The sequence below is a fragment of the Oncorhynchus keta genome, chromosome 30 (genome assembly GCF_023373465.1).
Source record: "Oncorhynchus keta strain PuntledgeMale-10-30-2019 chromosome 30, Oket_V2, whole genome shotgun sequence".
NCBI classification, from domain to species: Eukaryota; Metazoa; Chordata; class Actinopteri; order Salmoniformes; family Salmonidae; genus Oncorhynchus; species Oncorhynchus keta.
In genome coordinates, this window is record NC_068450.1 from 53,610,263 (window position 1) to 53,628,003 (window position 17,741).

At 46.2% G+C, this 17,741-nt stretch overlaps 1 protein-coding gene across 1 annotated transcript; it reads right to left on the bottom strand.

Moving 5' to 3' along the window:
• Positions 1-360: 360 nt before the first annotated feature.
• On the bottom strand, positions 361-17,549 carry LOC118363729 (matrix-remodeling-associated protein 5-like). The gene is made up of 7 exons (XM_035744884.2): positions 14,863-17,549; positions 14,440-14,661; positions 13,687-13,816; positions 10,238-10,476; positions 9,783-9,934; positions 7,719-8,202; positions 361-1,864 (listed from the first exon to the last, which is right to left on the bottom strand). Exons 1-7 carry the CDS (start codon positions 14,943-14,945, stop codon positions 361-363), a joined length of 2,814 nt encoding a protein of 937 aa, XP_035600777.1. The 5' UTR covers positions 14,946-17,549.
• Between the last annotated feature and the right edge of the window lie 192 nt (positions 17,550-17,741).

The window sequence follows — 17,741 nt, forward strand, 5'->3', positions numbered from 1 at the left end:
AACTGTGGTGGTGGCGAGGGATGGGTCAAGTTCAGCTCTGTCTAAATATGCGTCACTTCCTTCATTAAAGCTGTCAACAACACTGGGTCCGTTAGCGTCTTTCGGCCCCTGATTATCCTCAGACGTGGGTGAGATATCAGACTCCGCGTCAACATCTGTAACCGCGTCAACATCTGTAACCGCGTCAACATCTGTAGTTAAAGCAGTGGTGGTGGTGCTTTGATTTTCTCCCTGTAAAGAGTCGTTGTGCGAAGAACTGGTCCAGACGTTCACATGCAGCTGACCCAGGGTCTGGGAGTGTGTGTGTGTGACGGTGTGCCTGCCTTCTGTCTCTGTGTGTGTGACAGTGTTACTGAGCTGCTAGGGAACAGATGTGACAGGCTCTGTGACCGGCTGCGTGAAAAGTGCATGATTTGTGGCTGTATCCACATCTGAGTCTGTAGTGTAAGTAGTGTGTCGTGTGGATATATGCGGTACAGTAGTGGGTGTGTATAGCTCCTCCTCCTCTTCCTCATGTAGGTTGTCTGTTGATCCCTCTATGTTGTCCGGAGACTGTGTCTGCTTAGCGCTAGCTGTTGTTGTTGACTCCTGCTTCTTCCTTGTGGTGAGGTGAGTTGAGCTGGGTGTTATGTTAGTGTTACCCTGTCCGTTCTTGTCACGGATTTTGGCCAAAATGTCCGCCCACTTCTCCGGGTCTATATTTTTGTTTGCCACGTTAATCCTCCTTCTCATCTCCACTGTGTTTTTCTTGTCTTTATCCTTTGTCCCTGTCGTGGTTGGTTTTCTTGGTACAGCAGGTCGCCTCCACGTGTTTCTAAATGGATGACCACCACCCCTGCTTGAACTTTGACCTCTCCTCCGTTTCATTAGCTCCACACGGCTCGGGGATGAGGAGGAGGAGAAAGATGAGGAGGAAGGCGAGGAGGGGACTTCCTCCTGTGTGTCCTCATCGTCCCCTGATGCCTCCTCAGTGTCCTCCATGGGGGCTTTGACCCTGGTGTTGACCCCTGAAGCAGACTGTGGCCTCATTCTCCTCAGTGGTCGTATCTCTGCTCCTAACTGTCTGGTGAGAGTCACCTTAGTAGCCAGGGAATACACACCATGCTGGTTCATGGCCACACACTTATAATATCCACTGTCTGTCAGTCGACTCTCTGGGACTCTCAGAGTTCCGTTGTAATACACCAGTGCTCTAGAAGAGTTGGCTCTGTGACTCACTATGTTGCTGTCAGGAAGGATCCAGTTAATCTCAGGGTCAGGAGAGCCAGACACGACACAGTTCAGAGTGAGAGGGACACCGGTGAACCCCTCCACGAGGGTAGGCGCCATCTCATCCCCTCCAAGAGGGGGAGGACTGGAGGACTCCTCGACCGTCAGGCGGAAAGGGAGGACAGTGAGGTCGTCAGAGACCTGGGCGATACAGTAATATATCCCTGAGTCTGAGTGTCCTACAGCTTTAATATCCAATCTACCGGTGCTCAACACTGACACCCTGTTGTCTGGGCTGCTGTACGGTGCCTCCAGCTGGGTCCCGTCTGGCAGCATCCAGCGAACCGCAGTGTCTCCTGAGCTCAACACATTACAGTCCATCACAGCAGGGCTGCCCACTACAACACTCAGCACTGTCCTAGTAGCGTTTGTGTTCTCTATCATGACCCATGTCCTACGGTGTCTGCGCTCCAGCTCAGGCTCCACGGTCTGTGTGAGGTGGGTGCTGAGGATCAGCTTGACGCTCTTCCCAGTGGACTGGGGCCTGTTCAACTGCAGGTCCACAGAGCTCTGCATCAGCCAGGATGGTTGAGCTACCATGTTAGCCTTAACCCCTGTGTAGTACAATGCATCTCTCTCCAGGTCCTGTCTGTACCTGGAGATCAAGAAGGAAAAAACACATAACATAAAACATAACATAGCAGTATGAAATTACATGCTTTATATCACGTATTGAACTCAAGGCCCATTCATTCCGGCCTGCGGGTGGTTTGATTATTATTAATATATACAATACCAGTCAAAAGTTTGGGCACACCTACTAATTTTTCTTTATTTTTACTATTTTCTATACTGTAGAATAATAGTGAAGACATCAAAACAATTACGTAACACATATGGAATCATGTAGTAACCAAAAAGGTGTTAAACAAATCAAAATATATTTTATATTTGAGATTTTTCAAAGTAGCCCCCCTTTGCCTTGATGACAGCTTTACACACTCTTGGCATTCTCTCAACCAGCTTCACATGGAATGCTTTTCCAACAGTCTTGAAGGACTTCCCACATATGATGAGCAATTCTTGGCTGCTTTTCCTTCACTCTGTGGTCCAACTCATCCCAAACCATCTCAGTTGGGTTCAGGTCTGGTGATTGTGGAGGCCAGGTCATCTGATGCACCACTCCATCACTCTCCTTCTTGGTCAAATAGCCCTTACACAGCCTGGAGGTGTGTTTTGGGTCATTGTCCTGTTGAAAAACAAACTAAGTGCAAACCAGATGGGATGGCGTATCACTGCAGAATGATGTGGTAGCCATGCTCGTTAAGTATGCCTTAAATTCTAAATCAATCACCGACAGTGTCACCAGCAAAGCACCCCCACACCATCACACCTCCTCCTCCATGCTTCACGGTGGGAACCAACAATGCGGGGATAATCTGTTCACCTACTCTGTGTCTCACAAAGACACGGTGGTTGGAACCAAAAGTCTCAAATTTGGACTCATCAGACCAAAGGACAGATCTCCACCGGTCTATTTCCATTGCTCGTGTTTCTTGGCCCAAGCAAGTCTCTTCTTATTATTGTTGTCCTTTAGTGGGGGTTTCATTGCAGCAGTTCAACCCTGAAGGCCTGATTCACGCAGTCTCCTCTGAACAGTTGATGTTGAGATGTGTCTGTTACTTGAACTCTGTGAAGCATTTATTTGGACTGCAATTTCTGAGGCTGGTAACTCAAATGAACTTATCCTCTGGAGCAGAGGTAACTCTGGGTCTTTCTTTCCTGTGGCAATCCTCATGAAAGCCAGTTTCTTCATAGTGCTTTATGGTTTTTCCAATTGCACTTGAAGAAACTTTAAAAGTTCATGAAATGTTCCAAATTGACTGACCTTAATGTCTTAAAGTAATGATGGACTGTCGTTTCTCTTGCCTATTTGAGCTGTTCTTGCTATAATATTGGCTTGGTCTTTACTAAATTGTCACACCCTGATCTGTTTCACCTGTCCTTGTGATTGTCTCCACTCCCCTCAAGTTGTCGCGCATCTTCTCCATGATCCCCTGTGTATTTATACCTGTGTTCTCTGTTTGTCCGTTGCCAGTTCATCTTGTTTGTCCCCAGTTTCTCTTTTCTCGCACTCCTGGTTTTGACCCTTGCGTGTCTTGACTCTGAGCCCGCCTGCCAACACCTGACCGCCAACCTGTACCTTTGCCGTACCTCTGGATTTATTGACCTCTGCCTACCCTGACCCTGAGCCTGCCGTCTGTCCGGTACCGTTGCCCCACCTCTGGTTTACTGACCCCTGCCTGCCTTGACCTGTCTATTGCCTGCCCCTGTTGGATTATTAAACCATTGTTCATTCAACGTGTCTGCATCTGGGTCTTACCTTGATTCCTGATACAAATAGGGCTATCTTCTGTATACCACCCCTACCTTGTCACAACACAACTGATTGGCTCAAACACATTAAGAATGAAAGAAATTACACAAATTATATTTTAACAAGGCACACCTGTTAATTTAAATGCATTCCAGGTGACTACCTCATGAAGCTGGTTGAAAGAATGCCAAGAGTGTGCAAAGCTGTCATCAAGGCAAAGGGCACCAAAGAACATGGCTGACGTTTTACATTCTCCCAACCAATTGTGCCATTTTATTAATTAATTTTCCGTTTGGTGTAACTTATGTTTTCACTTATTGTGTACATAATGTTGCTGCTACCGTCTCTTATGACTGAAAATAACTTCTGGACATCAGAAAAGCGATTACTCACCGCGGACTGGAAGAAACTTTTTCCTTTAACGAGTCCGACAAGAGGTATATCCTGCTTTCACTGGAACAGGTCCAGATCCAAGCCTTATGCGTGAAGAAAAGACACCGGAAAAGGGGACGCAGATTGGGGATCCTTCTGAGAATCCGGAGGCGAGAGAGTAAACTCCCAATGCCTTCCATTCTTCTTGCTAACGTGCAATCGTTGGAAAATAAAATTGATGACTTACCATTAAGATTATCCTACCAACGGGACATTAAAAACTGTAACATCTTATGTTTCACCAAGATGTGGCTGAACGAAGATACGGACAATATAGAGCTAGCGGGATTTTCCATGCACCAGCAGAACAGAGACGCTACCTCTCATAAGACTAGGGGTGGGGAAGTGTGTCTTTTTGTCAATAACAGCTGGTGCGCGATGTCTAATATTAAAGAAGTCTTGAGGTATTGCTCGCCTGAGGTAGAGGACCTTATGATAAGCTGCAGACCACATTATCGACCAAGAGAGTTCTCATCTTTATTATTCGTAGCCGTCTATTTACCACCACAAAACAAAGCTGGCACTTAGACCGCTCTCAACCACCTCTATAAGGCCAAAAGCAAAGAAGAAAATGCTCACCCAGAAGCGGCGCTCCTAGTGGCCGGGGACTTTAATGCAAGCAAACTTAAATCAGTTCTACCAATTTTTTACCAGCATATCACATGTGCAACCAGGGGGAAAAAATCCCTGACCACCTTTACTCCACACACAGAGATGCATACAAAGCTCTCCCCGCCCTCCATTTGGCAAATCTGACCAGAATTCTATCCTCCTGATTCCTGCTAACAAGCAAAAACTAAAGCAGGAAGTACCAGTGACTCGCTCAATGCGGATGTGATCAGATGACGCGGATGCTACACTACAGGACTGTTTTGCTAGCACAGACTGGAATATGTTCCGGGATTCATCCAATGGCATTGAGAAATACACCACCTCAGTCATCGGCTTCATCAATAAGTGCATCGATGACATCGTCCCCACAGTGACTGTACGTACATATCCCAACCAGAAGCCATGGATTACAGGCAACATCTGCATCGAGCCAAAGGCTAGAGCTGCCGATTTCAAGGAGCTGGAGACTAATCTGGACACTTATAAGAAATCCCGCTATGCCCACAGACGAACCATCAAACAAGTAAAGCGTCAATACAGGATTAAGATTGAATCCTACTACACCGACTCTATGCTCGTCGGATGTGGCAGGGCTTGAAAACTATTACGGACTACAAAGAGAAACCCAGACGCGAGCTGCCCAGTGACACGAGCCTACCAGACGAGCTAAATGCCTTTTATGCTCGCTTCGAGGCAAGCAACACTGAGCATGCACGAGAGCACCAGCTGTTCTGAATGACTGTGTGACAACGGTCTCGGTAGCCGATGTGAACAAAACCTTTAAACAGGTCAACATTCACAAAGCCGCTGGGCCAGATGGATTACCAGGACGTGTACTCAAAGCTCAACCGTCAAGTGTCTTCTCTGACATTTTCAACCTCTCCTTGACCGAGTCTGTAGAACCTACATGTTTCAAGCAGACCACCATAGTCCCTGTGCCCAAAGAAGTGAAGGTAACCTGCCTAAATGATTACCACCCTGTGGTACTCACATCGGTAGCCATGAAGTGCTTTGAAAGGCTGGTCATGGCTCACATCAACACACTCTCCCGGACACCCTAGACTCACTCCAATTCGCATACCGCCCCAACAGATCCACAGATGACGCAATCTCAATCGCATGCCACACTGCCCTTTCTCACCTGGACAAAAGGAACTCCTATGTGAGAATGCTGTTCATTGACTACAGCTCAGGATTCAACACCATAGTACCCACAAAGCTCACCACTAAGCTAAGGACTCTGGGACTAAACACCTCCCTGTGCAACTGGATCCTGGACTTCCTGATGGGCCGCCCCCAGGTGGTAAGAATAGGCAATAACACTTCTGCCACGCTGATCCTTAACACTGGGGCCCCTCAGGGGTGTATACTTTGTCCCCTCCTGTATTCCCTGTTCACCCACGGCTGCATGGCCAAACACGACTCCAACACCATCATTAAGTTTGCTGACAACACAACAGTGGCAGGCCTGATCACCGACAATTATGAGACGACCTATAGGGAAGAGGTCAGAGAACTGGCAGTGTGGTGCCAGGACAACAACCTCTCCCTCATCAATGTGAGCAAGACCAAGGAGCTGATTGTGGACTACAGGAAAAGGCGGGCCAAACAGGCCCCCATTAACATTGATGGGGTTGTAGTGGAGTGAGCATCACCAATGAACTATCATGGTCCAAACATACCAAGACAGTAGTGAAGAGGGAACGACAAAACCTATTCCCCCTCAGGGGCCTGAAGAGATTTGGCATGGGTCCCCAGATCCTCAAAATGTTCTACAGCTGCACCTTCGAGAGCATCCTGACCGGTTGCATCACCGCCTGGTATGGCAACTGCTCGGCATCTGACCGTAAGGCCCTACAGAGGGTAGTGCGAATGGCCCAGTACATCACTGGGGCCAAGCTTCCTGCCATCCAGGACCTATATAATAGGCGGTGTCAGAGGAAAGCCAGAGTTGTCAGAGACTCCAGTCACCCAAGTTATAGACAGTTTTCTCTGCTACTGCACGGCAAGGTGTACCGGAGCGCCAAGTCTAGGACCAAAAGGCTCCTCAACAGCTTCTACCCCCAAGCCATTAGACTGCTGAACAATTCATAAAAATCGCAACCGGACAATTTACATTGACCCCCCCTTCCATTTTGCACACTGCTGCTACTTGCTGTTTGTTTGTTACCTATGCATAGTCACTTTTCCCCCACCTACATGTACAGATTACCTCAACTGGCCTGTACCCCCGCACACTGACTTGGTACCGGTGCCCCCTGTATATAGCCTCGTTATTTTTATTGTGTTACTTTTTATTATTACTTTTTATTTTAGCCTACTTGGTAAATATTTTCTAAGTAAGCATTTCACAGTAAAGTCTACACTTATTGTATTTGGCGCATGTGGCAAATAAAGTTTGATTTGATTTGGCTACTTTAAAGAATCTCAAATATAAAATATATTTTGATTTGTTTAACACTTTTTTGGTTACTACATGATTCCATATGTGTTATTTAATAGAATTGATGTCTTCACTATTATTCTACAATGTAGAAAATAGTAAAAATAAAGAAAAACCCTGGAATGAATAGGTGTGTCCAAACTTTTGACTGGTACTGTAAATGTATTTATTTTTTGTGGGAAAAAACTATCTCAATCAACATTTAAATGACTAAAACCAAATCAAGACTGTGTAGAAATGATAATGGACCCACATTTACAGTCTCTTCACTCTGTCTAGCTAGCTAACAGTCATCGAAACGAAAGCTAGACAGTCAGGGAGCATCGAAAAATGGAGTGAGGACAATTATTTGCACATTTTGATGGCGAGGAAATACAATTCATCATAAGTGTGGCCCTCCGGACCTCGGTGAAGACCGAATGCGGCCTTTGGGGAAAATGAGTTTGACAACCGTGCCCTGTATCGAGGACCACTCTAAAATGAACACATAAAATCACATAATAATCACATATGGGCAAATCCTAACTTCCACAAATGTTCACGTGCATTGGTCTCATTGCATGACTAAGTGAAAATGTTACTCAAGTAGAAGTTGGAATTGGCCCATAATGATAAATTAAAAAGCGTTTTCTTAATCCAGCCTACCTGTAGCTGGGCACCGGCTCCTTAGTCAGCATGATCTCTCTTTGCAGGTGAGCGGGCGTGTCGCTATAGTAGGCAATCAGCCTCCAGAGTCTCTCATAATTGTCCCTGTTGATGGGACACTCCAGATCCACGGAGATACTCACATTATAGGCCAGCTGCAGAGGGTTGACCTGCTCCCAGCTGACCTTAGACGACTCCCTGCGGGGCTCTCCGATGCTGCACTCCAGATCCACTTTGTTCCCATGCTCGTCCGTCAGGCCTAGGGTAATGTTGCCGAACGACCCCTTGAACTCCTCCAGGGTCATGACCTCGGTCTCTGTGTCCTCTTGGGTCGTAGGTCGATCAGGGGAGGTGATAACAGGGCTGGAGCAGACCAGTGTGTCCAGGCCCAGGACTTCTTTCATTCGTAAGTTCTTTGGGGAGTAACATATAAAGCAGAGCTGACCTCCTGGGTAGGCCCTGTCCTTTTTACACTTCAGCACACCTACGAAGAAAGGAAAATGAGAGGGAACATTAGCATCATTATTCAATGTTTGAAATTCCAAATGTGAAGTTTGGTTAGGGTTTGGACATACATTTTCAAGGAACAAATGTGTAAAATGACAGCTGCATTATGCTTTGAGCATTGATCCAATTGTATCAGACATCACTGACGAATAGGTACATTCACTGGGTAGCTAGTAAATCAAATAAACTCAGCCAAAAAAAGAAAAGTCCCTTTTTCAGGACCCTGTCTTTCAAAGATAATTCGTAAAAATCCAAATAACTTCACAGATCTTAATTGTAAAGGGTGTAAGCACTGTTTCCCATGCTTGTTTAATGAACCATAACCAATTAATGAACATGCACCTGTGGAACGGTCAGTAAGACACTAACAGCTTAAAGACCGTAGGCAATTAAGTTCACAGTTATGAAAACTTAGGACACTAAAGAGGCCTTTCTAATGACTGAAAAACACCAAAAGAAAGATGCCCAGGGTCTCTGCTCATCTGTGTGAACATGCCTTAGGCATGCTGCAAGGAAGCATGAGGACTGCAGATGTGGCCAGGGCAATGAATTGCAATGTCTGTACTGTGAGACGCCTAAGATAGCGCTACAGGGAGACAGAATGGACAGCTTATCGTCTTCGCAGTGGCAGACCACGTATAACAACACCTGCACAGGATCGGTACATCCGAACATCACACCTGCGGGACAGGTACAGGATGGCAACAACAACTGTCTGAGTTACACCAGGAACACACAATCCCTCCATCAGTGCTCAGACTGTCCGCAATAGGTTTAGAGAGGCTGGACTGAGGGCTTGTAGGCCTGTTGTAAGGCAGGTCCTCACCAGACATCACCAGCAACAACGTCGCCTATGGGCACAAACCCACCGTCGCTGGACCAGACAGGACTGGCAAAAAGTGCTCTTCGCTGACGAGTCGCGGTTTTGTCTCACCAGAGGTGATGGTCGGGTTCTCGTTTATCGTCGAAGGAATGAGCGTTACACCGCGGCCTGTACTCTGGAGCGGGATCGATTTGGAGGTGGAGGGTCCGTCATGGTCTGGGGCGATGTGTCACAGCATCATCGGACTGAGCTTGTTGTCATTGGAGACAATCTCAACGCTGTCCGTTACAGGGAAGACATCCTCCTCCCTCATGTGGTACCCTTCCTGCAGGCTCATCCTGACATGACCCTCCAGCATGACAATGCCACCAACCATACTGCTCGTTCTGTGCGTGATTTCCTGCAAGACAGGAATGTCAGTGTTCTGCCATGGCCAACGAAGAGCCAGGATCTCAATCCCATTGAACACGTCTGGGACCTGTTGGATTGGAGGGTGAGGGCTAGGGCCATTCCCCTCAGAAATGTCCTGGAACTTGCAGGTGCCTTGGTGGAAGAGTGGGGTAACATCTCACAGGAAGAACTGGCAAATCTGGTGCAGTCCATGAGGAGGAGATTTATGTCTCAGTTGTTGAATCTTGTTATGTTCATACAAATATTTACACATGTTAAATTTGCTGAAAATAAACTCAGTTGACAGTGAGAGGATGTTTCTTTTTTAGCTGAGTTTACGTAACCTGGTGAGTTTTTTTCCCAGTCGGCGAACCACTTCATCCTGCAGTCACATGTCCAGGGGTTCCCATGCAGAAAGAGGTTCTCCAGCTGGGGCATTCCTCCCAGCAGCTTCTGGGGTAGCGAGGTCAGCCTGTTCTCCGACAGGTACAAGTGCCTGATGTATCGATAAAGAGACAGGAGGGACATTATAACATTAGCTTCAGGAACATCTTGTCTCCATCTCAATTCCTCTTTCTGTGATTCCTCACATCATATTTCCTTGCCTCATTTTCATTTTAGAGAAGGTACAAGGTCCCGCCCCTCTGACCTTCTTCTACAATGGGTTTTGAGAAGGCGGTGAGGAGAGAGGACGCAAATAATCTACGAAAGACGAATTGAGAAAGCGCCCGATACTAAGATAAAACCAAATATTGTCCAGAGCATTATTGGTACTGTAGTTCCTCATGCTAGGCTTCACCTGAGGGTGGAGACGTGGAAGTGTCCCATCATGGAGAAGGTGGAAAAGGTAGAGGGGTGGAGCTGCTGCAGTCTGTTCCCCTCCAGCTGTAGGAGACGTAGGGAGGTGAGGCCCTGAAAGGTGTCTGGGTGAATGAACTCCAGACGGTTGTGGTCCAGGTGGAGTCTGGTCAGAGACCACAGACCCTGGAGAGTGTGTCTGTTGATCTCCTTCAGTTTGTTATAGCTCATCTTCAGCATCTGAGGGGGAGAAAGGCAGAGGGGAGTGAGTTATCATCCTAATAGAATAGAGCAGGGTTTCAAATAACCAAAACATCGTCAAATTTTGATTATTTGAATCAGCTATGTAGTGCTAGGGCAAAAACCAAAACGTGCACACAGGGGGGCCCCAGGGTGCAGGACCATGTTTGGGAAACTCTGGAATAGAGCATAGTAGAATAGAGTAGAATATAATAATAGAATGGAACAATTGCCTGGTACTATATATCCTACTGTACAGTACTGAGGTGATATTTCATGTTAATCAACATTTCCTGTTTATTACTGGAAGCACAGACACGAGCCTACCAGATGAGCGAAATTACTTCTATATTCGATTGAGGCAAGCAACACCAAAGCATGCATGAGAGCATCAGCTGTTGTGGACGACTGTGTGATCACGCTCTCCGTAGCCGATGTGAGTAAGACCCTTAAACAGGTCAACATTCACAGACGTATTACCAGGACGTGTACTCCGAGCATGCGCTGACCAACTGCCAAGTGTCTTCACTGACATTTTGACTACCGACCCATTGCACTCACGTCTGTAGCCATGAACTGCTTAATAAGGCTGATAATGGCTCACATCAACACCATTATCCCAGAAACCCCAGACCCACCATAATTTGCATACCGCCTCAACAGATCCACAGATGGTGCAATCTCTATTGCACTCCACTCTGCCCTTTCCCACCTGGACAAAAGGAATACCTACGTGAGAATGCTATTCATTAACTACAGCTCAGTGTTCAACACCATAGTGCCCTCAAAGCTCATCACTAAGCTAAGGACCCTGCGACTAAACACCTCCCTCTGCAACTGGATCCTGGACTTCCTGACCGGCCGCCCCCAGGTGGTAAGGACAGGTAACAAACACATCTGCCACGCTGATCATCAACACGGGGTCCCCTCAGTGGTCCGTGCTCAGTCCCCTCCTGTACTCCCTGTTCACTCATGACTGCATAGCCAGGCACAACTCCAACACCATCATTACGTTTGCAGATGACACAACAGTGTTAGGCCTGATCACCGACAACAATGAGCCAGCCTATACAGAGGAGGTCAGAGACCTGGCCGTGTGGTGCCAGGATAACAACCTTTCCCTCAACGTGATCAAGACAAAGGACATGAATGTGGACTACAGGAAAAGGAGGACCAGGCACACCCTCATTCTCATTGATGGGGCTGTAGTGGAGCAGGTTGAGAGCTTCAAGTTCCTTGGTGTCCACATCACCAACAAACTATCACGGTCCAAACACACCAAGACAGTCGTGAAGAGGGCACGACAAAGCCTATTCCCCCTCAGGAGACTGAAAAGATTTGGCATGGGTCCTCAGATCCTCTAAAAGTTCTGCAGCTGCACCATCGAGAGCATCCTGACTGGTTGCACCACTGCCTGGTATGGCAACTGCTCTGCCTCTGACCACAAGGCACTACAGAGGGTAGTGCAAATGGCCCAGTACATCACTGGGGCCAAGCTTCCTGCCATCCAGGACCTCTATACCAGACGGTGTCAGAGGAAGGCCCTAAAAATTGTCTCGCTACTTGTTCTTTCTGCTACCGCACATCAAGCAGTACCGGAGGTCTAAGTCTCGGTCCAAAAGGCTTCTTAACAGCTTCTACCCCCAAGCCATAAGACTCCTGAACAGCTAAACAAATGGCTAGCCAGACTATTTGCATTGTCCCCCCCCCTTTTACACTGCTGCTACTGTCTGTTTATTATCTATGCATAGCCACTTTAACTCTACCTACATGTATATATTACATCAATTACCTCGGCTAACCTGTGCCCCCGCACATTGACTCTGTACCGGTACCCCCTGTATATAGCCTTCACATTGACTCTGTACCGGTACCCCCTGTATATAGCCTCCACATTGACTCTGTACCGGTACCCTCTGTATATAGCCTCCACATTGACTCTGTACCGGTACCCCCTGTATATAGTCTCCACATTGACTCTGTACCGGTACCCCCTGTATATAGCCTCCACATTGACTCTGTACTGGTACCCCTGTATATAGTCTCCAAATTGACTCTTTACCGGTACCCCTGTATATAGCCTCCACATTGACTCTGTACCGGTACCCCTGTATATAGTCTCCACATTGACTCTGTACCGGTACCCCTGTATATAGCCTCCACATTGACTCTGTACCGGTACCCCTGTATATAGCCTCCACATTGACTCTGTACTGGTACCCCTGTATATAGCCTCCACATTGACTCTGTACCGGTACCCCTGTATATAGTCTCCACATTGACTCTGTACTGGTACCCCTGTATATAGTCTCCACATTGACTCTTTACCGGTACCCCTGTATATAGCCTCCACATTGACTCTGTACCGGTACCCCTGTATATAGCCTCCACATTGACTCTGTACCGGTACCCCTGTATATAGTCTCCACATTGACTCTGTACCGGTACCCCTGTATATAGTCTCCACATTGACTCTGTACCGGTACCCCTATATATAGCCTCCACATTGACTCTGTACCGGTACTCCCTGTATATAGCCTCCACATTGACTCTGTACCGGTACCCCTGTATATAGCCTCCACATTGACTCTGTACCGGTACCCCTGTATATAGCCTCCACATTGACTCTGTACCGGTACCCCTGTTTATAGTCTCCACATTGACTCTGTACCGGTACCCCTGTATATAGCCTCCACATTGACTCTGTACCGGTACCCCCTGTATATAGCCTCCACATTGACTCTGTACCGGTACCCCTGTATATAGCCTCCACATTGACTCTGTACCGGTACCCCTGTATATAGCCTCCACATTGACTCTGTACCGGTACCCCCTGTATATAGCCTCCACATTGACTCTGTACTGGTACCCCCTGTATATAGCCTCCACATTGACTCTGTACCGGTACCCCCTGTATATAGCCTCCACATTGACTCTGTACTGGTACCCCCTGTATATAGCCTCCACATTGACTCTGTACTGGTACCCCCTGTATATAGCCTCCACATTGACTCTGTACTGGTACCCCCTGTATATAGCCTCGCTACTGTTATTTTACTGCTGCCTTTTCATTATTTGTTATTTTATTTAAAAAATGTTTACTTATCTTCTTTTTTTTTACTCAACACAATTTTTTATTAAAACTGCATTGTTGTTTAAGGGCTGTTGTATTCGGCGCACGTAACAAATACAATTTGATTTGATTTGTACCTGTAAGGACATGAGATCCCTAAAGGCCCCGTTGGGAATGTTGTAGAGATCATTCCCATGCATCATCAGAAGCTCCAGCTTCCTCAACCCAGCCAGACAGGTCTGAGTCACATGGTGTATGGTGTTAAACCTAAAAGAAACAACAATGACACAAGCAATTCATGACTGACTATTAACTTACTTGACTTGTTCTTTGTGGAGCAAAGTGCCTTCATTTCGGACGGTGTGAGGAGACAGTGTTAAAGACCAGACGGAACTTAAGACCTCCGTGATCAAAACAGTGTCAATTAAAAGTGGTATTGTATTTGGGAACATACACAGTGGGTGGGCTTCTCTGTTCTTTTTAAGAAATGGCTCAAGCTCATAAGTGAAATGACTCAGTAAAAAAGCATGGGGTATATAATAAGCATATAATAAGATTACATCAGACTTCACTGTAGGCATATTGCATTATGCACATTTACTTGTGAGTTGCAGAGAGATTAATTTCAGTCACATGCTAAGCACATTTGAACAAGTACTTAATTGTAAACAATTCTAAAGGCCTCTAATGAAAAGTGACTTTTTGATTGCTTATTATTTATTTTTAGTGGTCTACAATGCACATGCATAAATAAAAATCGTATACTTTATGCACTTCACATTTTACCCATACTGTACGTCTATCGGTATAAATGATTGTGCATGATGCTTGTTTTTTAGCCCTACGGTCTCATTGCGGGTCATTGAATAAAGCCAATCCACCAGGCTTACCCCAGGTTCATGCGCTCCACTCGTCTGGATATGCCGGCGGGCACCGCGAGCAGGGAACGGAACGTGCAGTGCACCTCTGTGGCCTGAGGGCACGTGCACTGGCGCGGGCAGGGGAGACTTGTAACTGGCACGATCAGCATGGACAGTATCAATATGAATGCCGCGGGACCGGCCATCTTCAGCTGCGCATCCATCCACCACAAAGTGTTCCTATCACTGGAGCTGGTCGAGGGTTACAGATTCATTATAGGCCTATTTCAGTAGTACCCAAATACAAATGAAAAGATGTTCTCTGACAAAATACTTCACAGTAGAGAAAATCGATAGACTATGCGCGAAATTAGGGACCAATGTATGAACGCATCGTTACGCACATCAAACATGGTCTGACCTGAACCGAAAGGAAAATGTTAAACATCTCACCTTATAATTTGTATTAACCTTAATTTAGATCCAGACTCACTGTATCCCATTTTACCATGGCTTTGGCTTCTCCTCAATGCCATTCTTCACGAAGCGCAGAACTCCATAGTTATAAAGTCCCATAATGACAAACTCCCCAAAGAATAACATAGTTACCAGAAATTCCGATGTAAAATCCGTAGACAGAAATGCGCACAGGGCTTCGATAGACTGTTTGAAGTATCCGTTTCGTTTCGTGTGTAGCCCTTGAGAAACTTTGCAAAGAAAATTACACTTTTGCCCAAAACTTTACAGTGCAGGATGCGCCTTCCACCGACAGCAAGGGGTGAGTGAATGGCTAATCGTTTCCAACATACAGTCAGTTTGGAGAAGCAGAAGGACCCAGTGAGGGGTGACAAAGTGAGATAGAGGTAAGAGACTGGCAACTGCGAAGTCGGCTACAGTAGGTCGTTACAATAAGGATATCGTTTTTCCATTCAACTACGTGCATAATCATTGTGCCATCACATTGACGGTTGGCCACTTACAAGAATCGCTGCTTTGAGACTTTATCTTCATTAAATGAAAGAATGTATTTATTTAAAAAATAAGGGAGATACCACAGGCTACTTCTTTTCTCTATTCTACTTATCTGCTGTGGAGGGAGATACCAGTAGCCCACTCCTTTTCTCTATTCTACTTCTCTGCTGTGGAGGGAGATACCAGTAGCCTACTCATTTTCTCTATTCTACTTCTCTGCTGTGGAGGGAGATACCAATAGCCTACTAATTTTCTCTATTCTACTTCTCTGCTGTGGAGGGAGATACCAATAGCCTACTTCTTTTCTCTATTCTACTTCTCTGCTGTGGAGGGAGATACCAGTAGCCTACTCATTTTCTCTATTCTACTTCTCTGCTGTGGAGGGAGATACCGGTAGCCTACTCCCTTTCTCTATTGTACTTCTCTGCTGTGGAGGGAGATACCAGTAGCCTACTCCTTTTCTCTATTGTACTTCTCTGCTGTGGAGGGAGATACCAGTAGCCTACTCCTTTTCTCTATTCTACTTCTCTGATGTGGAGGGAGATACCAGTAGCCTGCTCCTTTTCTCTGTTGTACTTCTCTGATGTGGAGGGAGATACCAGTAGCCTACTCCTTTTCTCTATTCTACTTCTCTGCTGTGGAGGGAGATACCAGTAGCCTACTCCTTTTCTCTTTTCTACTTCTCTACTGTGGAGGGAGATACGAGTAGCCTACTCTTTTTCTCTATTCTACTTCTCTGCTGTGGAGGGAGATACCAGTAGCCTACTCATTTTCTCTATTCTACTTCTCTGCTGTGGAGGGAGATACCAGTAGCCTACTCCTTTTCTCTATTGTACTTCTCTGCTGTGGAGGGAGATACCAGTAGCCTACTCCTTTTCTCTATTGTACTTCTCTGCTGTGGAGGGAGATACCAGTAGCCTACTCCTTTTCTCTATTCTACTTCTCTGATGTGGAGGGAGATACCAGTGGCCTACTTCTTTTCTCTATTCTACTTCTCTGCTGTGGAGGGAGATACCAATAGCCTACTAATTTTCTCTATTCTACTTCTCTGCTGTGGAGGGAGATACCAATAGCCTACTAATTTTCTCTATTCTACTTCTCTGCTGTGGAGGGAGATACCAGTAGCCTACTAATTTTCTCTATTCTACTTCTCTGCTGTGGATGGAGATACCAGTAGCCTACTCCTTTTCTCTATTCTACTTCTCTGCTGTGGAGGGAGATACCAGTAGCCTACTCCTTTTCTCTATTCTACTTCTCTACTGTGGAGGGAGATACCAGTAGCCTACTCTTTTTCTCTATTTTACTTCTCTGCTGTGGAGGGAGATACCAGTAGCCTACTCATTTTCTCTGTTGTACTTCTCTGATGTGGAGGGAGATACCAGTAGCCTACTCCTTTTCTCTATTCTACTTCTCTGCTGTGGAGGGAGATACCAGTAGCCTACTCCTTTTCTCTTTTCTACTTCTCTACTGTGGAGGGAGATACCAGTAGCCTACTCTTTTTCTCTATTCTACTTCTCTGCTGTGGAGGGAGATACCAGAAGCCTACTCATTTTCTCTATTCTACTTCTCTGCTGTGGAGGGAGATACCAGTAGCCAACTCATTTTCTCTATTCTACTTCTCTGATGTGGAGGGAGATACCAGTAGCCTACTCATTTTCTATATTCTACTTCTCTGCTGTGGATGGAGATACCAGTAGCCTACTCATTTTCTATATTCTACTTCTCTGCTGTGGATGGAGATACCAGTAGCCTACTCCTTTTCTCTATTTGGGGCGGCAGGGTAGCCCAGTGGTTAGATCGTTGGACTAGTAACCGGAAGGTTGCAGATTCAAGTCCCTGAGCTGACAAGGTACAGATCTGTCGTTCTGCCCCTGAACAGGCAGTTAACCCACTGTTCCTAGGCTGTCATTGAAAATAAGAATTAGTTCTTAACTGACTTGCCTAGTAAAATAAAAATATTTGTTAAAAATTATACTTATCTGCTGTGGAGGGAGATACCAGTAGCCTACTCCTTTTCTCTGTTGTACTTCTCTGCTGTAGACCGTCATGTGAGGTAACCTACTAAGTGAAGGGAGCAGACAGACCAATGTAAAGTTTATGTTGGTTTTACAGCCCTGTCATTTAACATCTCCCCCTCTATCACACACAGTACTGTATCAGCAAGCACATGTGTCATTTGCAAGCATTCCAGGAACCACAAACAGTCTGTTACACTGGTCCCTCTAAATCAGATCAAGTGTGTATGTGTGTGTGTCTGTGTGTGCTTGTAGGGTGAGGTCTATATAAAAGTTCAGAAAACCTGACCCCTGTGGACTGACCTCACAATAGTCCTTTAACCCACCAGTGGGAAGCCTTGTGGT

Coding starts and splice junctions, on each gene's coding strand:
- LOC118363729 (XM_035744884.2), bottom strand. CDS start 14,945: ATGGCATTGAGGAGAAGCCAAAGCCATGGTAAAATGGGATACAGTGAG. Junction 13,817..14,439: donor GTGGAGCGCATGAACCTGGG/GTAAGCCTGGTG, acceptor TGTTTCTTTTAG/GTTTAACACCATACACCATG. Junction 9,935..10,237: donor TTCCACGTCTCCACCCTCAG/GTGAAGCCTAGC, acceptor TCGATACATCAG/GCACTTGTACCTGTCGGAGA.